The following is a 12,908-nucleotide window of genomic DNA, read 5'->3' as shown; positions in this document are numbered from 1 at the left end:
TATAAATAGCATTAAAATCTAGAAATCTGTTCAAGATAAACAGTGTTGTTTTTCCACACCTCCCTGTGGTAAAAAGGGATGTTTGCATGTAATAATTCTGTATGGTTTTGTGTGTATAGATGTGTGCAAAGGGAGCTGCTGCAAGAGAAGATCCCTCAGACACTACCAGGACAAAATCCCCCTCGTGGCTTGGTCCGTGATGCCAGAGAGCAAAGTGAACCCCCCCAGGTAAAACCCTCAGCCTGTAAAAAGAACAAACTGAAGGAAACTGAAGGCAGAGAGCACTTGGCCCTCATCCCTGCTCCTGAGGAGCCAGGGCAAGGCAGGAGCATGGCTGAGCTGAGCTGTGGGTTTGGTTTTGCTCATTAGCAGCAGCCCCCAGAGGTGAGAACTTCACCCCAGCCTGGTTTCAGGTGTGTCACCAGGAGAAATGACACAGAGACAGTGCAGGGCTCCTGCTGAACAGAGCCAGCACTAAAGCTTTTCCCTGGAAGCCCAAGCCCACACAGCTCTAACCCTCCAGCCAGAGCTGGAACAGGAGCAGCAGCTCACGGTGTGCTGCAAAGGGTGTGAGAATGAGAGAGCTGCTCCTGCCACGAGCTGGGGCTGCAATCACACAGGGAGCTCCTCTGGAAAGAGCTTCCAAGGTGTTCCTCATGCCAGGGACACAGAACAGCCTGGGACAGCCCCACATTAACTCCCTGCCCTCTGCCAGGGCAGAGCCAGCCCAGCACATGCTGGATGGGAAGAGAACCCAAGGAAAACAAACCCAAGGAAAAGAAAATAAACTGGGCTTTTCTGAGAGACAACCCCCAAAGGCAACAACTGGCTGGGTTCTGCTGAGCAGACACAGCCCCAGCTCTTCTGCAGGGTTATAAATATTCCAAGGTTTTGGCTTTTCCTGCAACAGCTCTTCCCCCACACACACAATCTGATGTGACACCAGAATATTCCTGGAATGCAGGAAGAGCTGAACCAGGAACAGCAACAGTTGGTTCTTGTTCGATCACCAGAACTGGGACAACTCAAGCCTAACAAACTCCGAGCTGTGTAATGTGGATTTCAATCTGTACTTACAGACATGTAGGAGCGTGTGCCAACAAAGGAGTTTGCCATGGAATCTATCAGCTGCCCACTGACACCAAAGTCACAAAGCTTGATTTCACCTCTAGAGTTTACCAAAATGTTGGATGGTTTAACATCTGGGGGAAAAAAAAAATGGATTATTTAGGAGATAAAACAGGAAATCTGACAATGCAAGGTGAGAATTCTCATGTGCCTCCCTTTGCTTCCCTTCTGTGACACAATTCTGGCCCTCTGGCAATAATCAGAGATTTGGGTCCCTCACAGCTCCACCTCACAGACTCTCTATTTAACCACAGATAAATAAAAAGAAATATTCAAAGTTACACATGAAGAAAAGGTTGTCAGCTTTTTGATTTCACACTATTTGATTTCACCCTATTTCCTGGCTTTTAAGTATTAGGTTTGGGCATCCACATCCTCCTTGCAGATGAATGGTCTCCTTTGAGATAAATAAGTGTACAACAGTGTAACTCCTCCTGAATGATGATGCTGTGCCTAGAAATGATCAATAAAGAGGCCCTACATATTTATTTTACAAAGGTCAATGGATTACAGCAGCCTCACTGTCATTCCTCCATATCTACATAGGCATAAATCATCCTATGGCCAAACACTCCCTGCAGTGGGATCCTGTTTTCTGGGTTTGGGTTTGTTGGGGTTTTTTGTGGTGGTGGTCTTGGGTTTGTTTGTTGGTTTAGGTTTGGGTTTTTTCTGTTTTTGTTTTTTTGGGGTTTTTTTAAAGCTCTGAAAAAATTATTTTCCTATTATTGAAAATGTGTATTTAAAATAATTGGAGGTTGTTTTTTTCCAGTGACAGAGCCCCCTCATGATTTTGAATTCATCACTGTTCCTAAATGGAAATTTAATAAGGGTCACTGGTAGCTTAGCAACTAATAACAGCTCTTTGTGAATGCAAAGGTACAGGGAACAAGTGTTTAGTGTTCCTTTATAGCTGCAAGGAGGTTTTTCACTGTATCTCACTGCTTAGCTGGTCATTTCCAACCCATCATCAAAATAAGCAACCAACAGCCCACACTGGCAGAGTAATGCTGCAGAAAAAAGGGAACTGGGAAATTGTTTTGAAGAAAGAGAATCATGATTTCACTTCAGAGCAGACTCAGAACTCTACAGGCTGTCACATTTTCATGTGCTTTTCACTTTTAAGCACAGAACCATTCCCAGAGCTGCCCTTTGGCTGGGATGTGCCTGGGAGGAGGACACTGAGGTGACAAAGACCTCCATGCAGGAGGTTTGGCCTCACTGAGCAAGATCCATGGGGAGAGGAAAATAAAACAATTCCAGCTGCCCCCCAGCTCCTTTTGAGGAGTGACACCAAGTGTGGATAATTATCTACTTGGGGAAACTGTGGCTCCATGTTTTTGCCCCTTTCCAGGCGAGTGAAATGTCCAGGCAGAGTTTCCTGCCCTGATGTGTGGATGGAAAATGCAGGCAGGTATTTTGTGTGTGCTGCTTTCAATTGCCCAGCCCTGGGGGAGGATCTGGCCTGCTGGGCACAGAGCTGCACCTGCTGCAAGCTCTGCACGCTCTGGGCAAGCTCTGCCTGCTGAGACCTCCCCACATCCCTCACTGTGCCAAGGCTGGATCCAGGCTGGAGCTCGACCTACCAGCCTGAAACTCCAGCAGGAGCTAAAAACAACCCAGCCCAGGGCCCAAGCAGAGATCAGAGATCCCCAGCTGCACAGGAATCTGCACCCAAAGCTCTGGGCAAAAGCAAGGTGGAAAAAACTGTTTGCAAAACACACTGGGAGCACAGCAGAGCCCGAGCCACAGCCAGCCAGGTTTGTGCTGCTCACCAATGCACAGCTACAAACTCAAAACAAAGATGTAAATCCTCACTTTCATCTCTGGAGTTCACCGATTCTTCATAATTAAATGGCAAAGAGAAAATCATTACCATTGCACCACCAGTGCCAAACAATTCTCTTTATGAGCATGCTGAAGTCTCAGACTCCCCCTGGTCTCCTGAAGGTTTCCCCTCTCCCCTCAGTGTTTCTGCAGGTGGCAATGCCACCCTGCAGCTCTCAGAGCAGCACAGCCCCATCTCCTCTCTGCATTTCTGCACAAAGCTTCTCCTCCCTGGAGTATTTTCATTTTCCACACAAGGCACCCCATGTGATCAGTGTGATGTTTGGAAGGCTGCTGCATTTCCACCCCTCTAAATGTAGCACCTATTCTATTTTCACTCCAGAGCCTCTGAGCACTTGAGCAGTTTCTCTGGAAACCAGAGATTTGTATTGCCAGAGGAACAGGAATGCCAAGGCATCCTGCAAAATGTATGCTGGAACTTGCAAGGAGCAGACAAAAGGAACACAAAATGTGTTATGTAAGCACTTCAGCTTTAAAGAAAGTGGAAGATATTTTATATACCATCCCAGACAAGCCAGGAAGAGAATTCCAGAGAAGTCCTTTGCCAGGGGGATGGATTTATGGCACTGCAAAGGGAGCTGGTAACACAGAGAAGTTTCCAGAATGCCTGATAATCTCTGTGAGAGGTTCCTTCCTCTGCTCTGCCCCACAGGCTCACTCTGAAAGGTGGCCCTGGGGTTGTCATAACCCCTTCAGCCAGAATTCACTCAGTACCAGATACATGTGAGCAGACACAGAGCAGAGAGGTGTCCTGTAACACATTTTTGGGACCTTCCAATCAGTTCCCATTTGCCAAGGCAGGATCTCACAAGAATCTTCTGGAACTGCAGCCCTGGAACAGAGCAGTGACACTGCCCTGAGCTGCTGCCTCCAGCTGGGTTCAAAATCTTACAAACCTTCCACAGCAGCAAGGAGAGACCTTCCAGAGAGGATTCAACTGCAGACAGCACCACAGATATCTTTACTTAACAGAACAGAAGGGATTATTGAAATATCCAGCACAGTTGTGCTCCTCATCCCCTCCTGTCCTGTGCCTTGGATCCCACCAGTTGAACTTCGAGAGGTTTTGTGATTTCATTCCTATCTGCTCAGAGAGGACCAGAGCACAAAGCACAGTGCCCCACATGGGCAAACCCTCTAGAAAATGACTGTATTCTCCTCTAGAAAAGAACTGTGTTTTCCTCTAGAAAAGAACGATATTCTCCTCTAGAAAAGGACTGTATTCTCCTCTAGAGAACAGCTGTGTTTCCCATTCCTGCTCTACTAAGCCCCAAACCTTCTCCCTTGAGCTGTCTGGAATGACAAATGAACACTTTTCCCCAGTCCAGGACACAGCTGGGCATGGAAGCAGTTGGGTTAAATATTCCAAACTTGCTGATATGGCCACACGAGTAATAAAGCACACCAGTGGAATAAATTCTTCCCTGCAAATGAGTTCTCACAAGCCTGGCTGTCTTTAGATTTAAGAACAGATTTTTTGGCCCTTTGTTGCTATGTTCTCATGTTTAACAGCGATGTCTCTTCATTTTTAAGTCACCCACTCTCCCCACAGCATAACTCCAATAAATCCTGCTGAAAACAAGCCCACCAAGTGCACACATTTTCCCCAGGGATGGATGAGTGAAAACAAACAGCCCATGTGAGATGCTGTTCTCACCTTGTCAGAGCAGGAGAGAAAGCAAAGCACAGAAATCTCCAATTATTAGAGCTGTGTATAAAATAATGCTGACACAGTTACAGGAAAAGTGCTTTTAGCAGCACTGTTTATCTCAGCTGGGATCCAAGGCAGAGCAGAAGCAGTTTTTCACCTGCACTCCAGCCTTCACAAGGGGACACAGAGAATGCACAAGGTCAGTGGCACAGACAGACCCACGGACAGCACCGAGGACAGAAGCTGCAAGTTTGGCTCTGGCTGCCCAGAGAAGGGAGAAGCACTCACTGCTCTGACTGATTCTCCTCTGAGCTGCCAGCACTGGCCATGATCAACCCCCAGAATGTTATTCTGGCTCCCCCTTTATCAGACAGCACAGATGTGATGTGACCACAGAGCAGCCTCTGCAAGGAGGGCACAAGGTCAGCAATTGCTGCTGCTGTCAGAGCACACGGAGGGAAGCTGGGCTGGAAAACAAAATCCACCACGTGGACATGGAGCTGGGCACTGCAGGGCACCCTCAAGCCAGTACAGCTGGAAGCAATGCAAAGAGGAATTTTTGATTTGTGCTGCTCCATGAACCTGCAGTGCAATCTCTGACCCAGCAAACACTGTGAGGTTAAGCTGCACTTAAACAAGATCGGGAGGGTTTCACTTTGGATTTATCAGATTTACAGATGGTAAAACTGAAAATAAATAAATAAAGACTGCTGTCTCAGCTGAGCAAGATCAACCTAAAAAAAACCCCAAGCAACCAAGATAGTAACAACCCACTGGTGTGGCTGACTTGAGGACAAGATGCAGCAGGAACTCCACCAGGGTGCCCTAAAATAAGGTGATCTCTTTCCCTCGAGTCCTTATGCTCTGAACACAGACAAATGGCTTTGAAACTGTCACCAGAAATGTTTAGAGTCTCCCTCCAACCTCCCTGCTCCACAAGAGAGCTATATTTGTTTAAAAAAACCCCACAATCCAGGAATGTGTGATAAACACAACTTCATGTGTAAGGTGATCCTACAACAGCTTGTGCAAGCTGGGATTGCTGATTCCTCTCTTTGGTGTGGGCAACAAATGTAAATTCAGACATGTATTATTGTCTGCTGCAGACATTTTATCATCTGAATATTCTCCTGTGGTCCAAGGCTGCCCAGCAGCTGCTGTGGGCTGCACACAGGGCACCAGCACTGCCCAGCTCCACCTTCACAGCACAAAAATGGATTTATTACTGTACCAAGGGTCATCCTTCTTTAATGGAACATCCAACAGAGTAATGGAGGAGCTGGATTTTAAAAAGGGCAACTAAAAGCAGAAAATAATTTCATACATCTATTCTAAAGTAACTAAAGACCCAGGAGAAGCAACACTCCCATTCTACACAGCTTCACCATGGTTTTTAATTGTTTTAAAGTATGCAAAGGATGCAGTTCTGCATGATAGCTCTCAATAAACAGCATGTGAATGTAAGACAGATGGGAAAGAAGTGACTTTCTTTTAAAAGTTTTCATTGCAATAACTATTGAACAGCCAAATGAAATTTAGCTCAGAGGTTTTCACTGCAGTCAGTCTCAAATACAGACAAGCTCTGTGTGCACATAAAATGCAAGAACAGCAGTTCAAGCATGGATTACAAACCCAGATAAGCTGCAGGAAGACAGAAGTTGAAGACACCTGATAGTCATGGGAAGAGATTTGGATTTAAAACAAAGAGTTTGCCTTACACTGCCCAAGAAAAGCCCTTTGAACCAAAGTCATATGGAACCACAAAGAACCAAGCATAGAAAAAAAGAGGCATTTTAATGAAATTAAAATTATACTCTAGGAAAGTTACAACACAAACTTTTATCTCACCTCTGTGCATTATTTTATGCTTTTCTCTCAGATATGTGAGTCCTTTTATTACCTAGAGACAAAAGAAAAAGAAATTAATTTAGGAAGCAGAAAAGAGAGTTGAATGCTTTGTCTGCACACGAATTCCAAATGCATGCAGCTGAACAGAAACCCCAAAATGTAATCACTGCCAATCAACACTGAGTTTTCACTTGTCCCTACAGCTCGGAACAGAAAAATGAAAAACAAACCCAACCCCTCCCTGGGAGTTCTGTGTACAGAGAGCTCTGTACACATTCCTGCTGCAGAATGCAGAGGAAAAGGTAATACTGAAAAATGAGGAAGTGTTAATTCAGCTCTCATCCAGACACATCAACTGATCCAAAAGCAGCAACTCCAAGCACACAGCCCAGAATGTGTTACTCATCCCAGTGCCCACAGCTACCACGTACAAAGGGAAACTGGAAAATGAAAAAGCACACTGAAAACCCTGGGAATATTCCCTCCTCCCTCCTCCCCATCCCCTGGATGTGGCAGTGCCAGCCCAGAGGTGCCATCCCTGCCCACTCACCGCAATGCTGACTTTGCCCAGGATCTGCTCTGGAATCCTCCCAGCCTTTTTCAGCACTTGATCCAAGGAGCCACCATCCTAACAAGAAATATTTCAATAGTCAAACTTGAATCAAATTGCTCTGAAATATTTTAAGCAGGGCTGTAAACTGAAGCTTTAATTTGTTTAAAAAAAAACCCCAAGTTGCTCTTTATGTTTGCTTTAACATTGTTGTGGTGCAAATCTGAAAAAAATAAATCACTCCTCAGGAGGAATCAGTCAGGTTTGTGTTTATTTTAAATAAACATTTGGCCACTAACAACATCCACTCAAATAAACACTGCACACAATGCTCTTCCATGGTTTGGATCTCCGTAAGGCAGCACTGTCCACAAACAGTGACAAGCAAGCAGGAAGGATTTCAGAGGTTTCTGTAATGTTCAGCCCAATGCATTGTTTTCTTGTCACATCCATCCACCACAATCCTCCTCCTCCTCCACAGACAGAAAGTAAATATTTTATTGATCCTGATTATGGGGCTGAAAACTCATCCTGCTGGAAGAGACCCCAGGATGATGAGAGCACCCAGATCCCTGTCCCAGTCTGGTCCTGGCCAGCAGGAGCTGCCTCTGTCCCTTCTGCAGCCCCAGGGCGACTCTTCCAAGGATGGTTTGGCACAGAAAGAACCAAAACAGGGAGAAAATGGTTTGAAGGTTCCCTGGTAAGCCATGGCCTTGTTTATCAGATTAAATAAACTGCCTGCATGCACACACACCCCCAGCAAAGGTAAATGTATCCCACTGTTGCTAAGAGCTGTTCAAAAGGAAAACTGGGAAAAATGCTGTTTATTTTTAGCAACTGATTCAACAATAGATTTGTGCATAAGGTCTGGATTCTCTGGAGCACAGAACATACAACCAAAGGAGAAATTGAAAAGTTATTTTTCCAATTTAAAACCATATCCTGTTGTCTGGATCAGCAGTGGATAACTCCCAATACTTGCCATAAAGATCTAACTGGAGTAATGAATTGCCTTCTGCCTTAACCTCCCCTTTGGAAGTTCCCATCAACACTTACACATGGTGAAAGCAAAAAAACTGGAACATAAAGATTTATTATTTGAGGACTAAAATCTACAACTCTTATGAGAAAGGAAGTATATAAATACTTATCTGATCACGTAACTTTGTAAAAAACACACCCACATACACCACACTTGATTAAAAATACACCAGCAAAAAAAAAAAATATCTCTAGAAATCTCTTGTTAAAGCAGTCTGAATTTCTGGACAGCTGTCTCTGCTGAGACACTGGTATATTAACCATAATTTTGTTACAGAAAATGCCTTTTTCCCCTTCCCTGAGGAGCAGCTCTGATCCTGGACAAGGCTGGACACAATTCAGCTGCCTTGTCTTGGCTGCAGCCTTCAGTGTCTTGCAGGAGCTGCCTCCAACCCTGTTAAATGCCTGCTGCTGAGCAAAGTCAGGCATTGATCTTGAATTTAGGTACCTAAAAATATCAAACACTCAAGTTCCATGCCTGTTCCACCTCCAACTTTTTGTTCGTAATCCTACTTAGGTTTTGTAACCCACTGCTAAAAATAAGATTTCTGAGTAGTAACAACTGAAAAAAAAAGGACCACAGTGGAGACTTTCATCTAATATTTTATCTAAAAGGAGACCAAAAAGTTCTACCAATGATCTGCATGAAGCTTAATGCTAAATTAAGACTATAATAATAAATTAATATTATAATAATAGTATAATGATAATAGCATAATAATAACATAAATTAAGATGATAATCCATCTCTCTTTTGATTTCATAACTTATTGATCAGCTGTTCTATGTGTAAAATGTTGTATCCAGTCTGGCTTGCACCAGATTCAGCACTGGGCCACCAGATTTCACCCTGCCTTCTCTCAAATTGAAAATGTTTGCTGTCAGACATAATATTCCCTGTCAGATATATTATTCCCTGCTTAGGAACCTACAAACCCTGATTGCTGCTGGTGATTTTCTCATTGACAAATAAATTGAGGCTCTTTAGGCCTTTTATTTCTCCTCTGGAATGTGGCAACACAGAGGCTCCTTCAGCAACTGCAGCTGTGCACATCTGTGACATTTAACATATCCTCCAGCAATGCCCAGGCAGTTTTTCACCACAATTTTTTCTTATTTTTCACTCTTCTTTTCAATGTTGAGAGCTGGATTTGCCCTTCCCAGCAGGAATTAGGATTTTGGGGGTGCACAGCTTCCCCTGGGCTCCCACATGCTGGAGCCTGCATGGTGAGCACTTGTTCCTAAGCAACCATCGATTTCTTCTACAAATTCTGAGGGACCACAGAAGCAGTGCAACAATCACATGCACTTTCCAGAAAAAATACAGCTTCTCTCCAAAGAAACAGCTCCTTTCAGGGGAAAAAATAAAGAGGTCTTTGGCTGTATTGTGCTCTGTGTTGTTAAAAACCTCCACCAAGGGAGGCAACAAATTCGACTGTCCCTTAATTACAGAAAATTTACTTTTCATGTTTTGAGTCCATATGGCTGCAGAAAGGCAAACAGATGTCGAGAAGAATGTGTACTTTGTATTAAAATGAAACACGGTGAAAAATATTTTTTTGGCATTAAAAAAGTTGTGTAAGATCCCTCTGGGCTTGCTGACTATTGTTCATGTTTGCATTTTCTGTAACATTTAAAAAAGGGACAAAATATGGATTTATATTAAAAAAGGGAAAAAATAGAATCTGCACAGCTGCAGTATCAGTGATCTGGTTCATTCTGCAGAAAAAACAAAGCTCAGCCCCACTCAGAACAAGTGTTTAAGTAGCAGGACTGGGTAAATATTTTTAAATACAACAAAAGGATAAAAAGGAAGCAATTGGGAAGCTACATTTGTGCAAGGCAGACAGTGGAGAAGGGGATAAAACATCTATCAAACTCAACCTCTGATTTGCAGAGTAAATCCAAACCACATCTTCAGAGGAGCAGAGAACCTGGGTAACAGCAGTGCTGGTGGCACTGAGGGTTTGCAGGAAGGCTCAGGAATAACCCCAGGGGAAAACTCCCAGGAAATAAATTTTCTGAGCACCCACCATGTGCTCCATGCAGATGAAGATGATAGCTCAGCTTTCAGCTTTTATATTTTTCACATTCTGTGCTGCTTTAGTGGATGGGTTTGAGCTTCACATTCAGGGATGGTGAGCTCTGTGCACAGAGCAGGGACACAAAACAATTCCTGCTCCAGCTGAGCACCAAGCACAAATGACCCAAATCTCAGCCCAGGAGCACAAACCCCGTGGGCTGGAGAGAGAAAAACAAGCAGGGTGGGACTGCCTGGGCTCAAGCTGCAATGGGACAATGAACTGCAAGGTGCAAATGGAGCAGAGCTGATCCCAGGGACAGAGCCCGTGCCCGGCCGTGCATTTTGGGGCCATTTTGGTTCATCTTGGGTGCAGCCCTGGCTGGGCTCTGGTGCTGCCCAAGGTGGATCCATGGAGGTGATCCTGTCAATAAATCCCTGCTTTGTTCTGGAACTCTGCCCAGCCTCTGCTCCAGCTCAGCCTTCACAAGGCATCAGAGCTCTCTCATCAGTGATAACGCACTGCTGGCACTCACCATGCGCTCCATGCAGAAGGACACCTCCCCACCAGTGGATAAGCCATTGCTGGCACTCACCATGTGCTCCATGCAGAAGGACACCTCCCCACCAGTGGATAAGCCATTGCTGGCACTCACCATGTGCTCCATGCAGATGGAGATCTCCCCACCAGTGGATAAGCCATTGCTGGCACTCACCATGTGCTCCATGCAGATGGAGATCTCCCCATCAGTGGATAACCCATTGCTGGCACTCACCATGTGCTCCATGCAGATGGAGATCTCTCCACCAGTGGATAACCCATTGCTGGCACTCACCATGTGCTCCATGCAGATGGAGATCTCCCCATCGCTGTAGAAGGCTCCATAGAAGCCCACGATGTAGGGGGAGTTGCACTCGTGCAGCACCTGCAGCTCCCGGATGATCTGGTTGCGGATGGCTGGCTTGATCTCCAGGTGGATTAACTGCAAAAGAAACCCACTCAATAAAAGCAAATCCACTCTTCAGGAGTGATTTGTGCCTTTCAGAGAGGTTTGTAACACCTGGCAGGCCCTGAGATGTCCTGATCTCAGAGCTGACTCTGCTCTGAGCATCTCATGACCTGCAGAGGCCCTTTCCAACCTGAATTATGTTACAATCTAACTGTAAAATAATCCATCCTTGCTTTCCTAGTGTGTGGGAAATGGATTTGCAGAGAACTCTTAAAGCTTGACAGAAGGTTCAAATAGTACGTATTTGTATGCAAACTGATGTATGTAATTTATATGTAAAAGCTGATAGGTTAAGAAACCTATATAATGTATTGTAATTAAGAAATAATTATAATATTGTATTGTAATTAAGAAATAGTTGGCTTCTGATTGTGATGGTGTGAATTATAACATCCGTATTGTCTCACCCCTCACATGAGACTGAAAATGGAATAAAAGTTTTTAAAACACCTCTCAGTTGCCCCATCTGTGGGTCAGAAAAGGGAAAAATCCAACACTAGTGGCCAAGGGAAAACACTACAACACAGCACCCAGGAAAAGGCAGGAATTCCATCCACAAAATACTTCCCCAGCAGAAACTTTTTGTTGCGGCACATTTTCCTTAGGGAAATGTGTCAAAGAGGCAGCTGGTGAAAAATGCCTGTCCAGGTGTTTGTAAAGCATTAGTGGAAGGAATGAGCTGAAGCTCCATTAAAAACTCCCCAGTACCTTTTCCATACCAGACTGTTTATCCCATAAAATACAATGTGTTCCCTATGAGAAAGAAAAGATTATGGAGAGAGAATTATGGAAATGAAATTTTGGTTAATAAATGGAAGAAAAATCACAATTCAGCAAACATCTCAGTCACATCAAATATTAATGAACTGGGGTAAAATTTCCTGTTAAACCCACAGCAGGTGAAAAAACAAAAATCAATTAAATTGATTCAGTTCAAGAAAACCTCAGTGACTTGTGCATTTTGTAATTCTCACATCTCAGAGCTGGGCATTTTCCTTTGTTTCTCCCCAAACTGCCAATGTCCTCAGCATAGTTTATTCTTAGCACATGCACATTTTCCTTTAGTTTTGCTGAACATGATGCTGTCCCCTTCTTAAAAAGAGACACCTTAAAAATAAAATTATTTTTATACTATCTTTTAAAGAAGTCTTCAACTTCTCAACCAAAAAAAGGGAAGTTCCCAGTGTAGTAAAACAATGGGACCTGGGATGAGTGCTCTGTTCCCAGGGATATCGACAGGAAGTGAAAGCTCCTCATGTAAACTAAATGAGAATTAAAACATCAAGCTATTTCAGTCACAAAAAAAAATAAATCTCAGTTCTCTTGCAAACTAGGTCACAACTGCTCCAGGTTGTAAAGCATGAAAAATACTCTCAGAGAAGGAAAAATCCCTTCCTGCCCAGAAACTGCATCCCAGGATGGAACTACAGAACGGGAGATGTCACTGAACTCCACTGCATTCCCTCATTCCCATTTTTTTTGACTTGTCTTCCTCTCCAGTCTCATACAGAGCTCCTTTCTGCTGTGAGCCTGTGAAGGAAGCTCTTCAGACAGGTGATACCTTTTCCATTCCTCTAAATTTACTGCCCAGAATACAGAATATTGCCACTTTTGTCTAATTGATAATTTCCGGTAATTTTTTAGGCCTCCTGCTCCTGAGTGAGAGAGGAAAAGGAGGAACAAATGCCAATCCTTTCATTACTAACACGTGTGACACTACTGAAAAACTGGGATGCTCATGTAGGATGAGGAAATGCTACATTTCCTGCTGATGGGAACACATCCCCTTCTCTGAAAGCTGGCATTAAATAGTGA

General features: G+C 44.1%; 1 protein-coding gene across 1 annotated transcript in view; it reads right to left on the bottom strand.

Annotated features, from left to right (window-relative positions):
• The window catches only part of MAP2K1 (mitogen-activated protein kinase kinase 1), a 32,555-nt gene that overhangs the window by 6,254 nt on the left and 13,393 nt on the right, over positions 1 to 12,908 (bottom strand). Inside the window, exons 3-6 of the mRNA XM_058811308.1 lie at positions 10,920 to 11,066; positions 7,023 to 7,100; positions 6,473 to 6,524; positions 1,078 to 1,202 (exon numbers count right to left, since the gene is read on the bottom strand). Coding sequence (XP_058667291.1) covers positions 1,078 to 1,202; positions 6,473 to 6,524; positions 7,023 to 7,100; positions 10,920 to 11,066 — 402 coding nt within the window. The remainder of the gene's footprint in view (positions 1 to 1,077; positions 1,203 to 6,472; positions 6,525 to 7,022; positions 7,101 to 10,919; positions 11,067 to 12,908) is intronic.

Source organism: Ammospiza caudacuta, chromosome 10 (assembly GCF_027887145.1).
Source record: "Ammospiza caudacuta isolate bAmmCau1 chromosome 10, bAmmCau1.pri, whole genome shotgun sequence".
NCBI classification, from domain to species: Eukaryota; Metazoa; Chordata; class Aves; order Passeriformes; family Passerellidae; genus Ammospiza; species Ammospiza caudacuta.
This window is presented reverse-complemented; position numbering and strand designations above follow the sequence as displayed.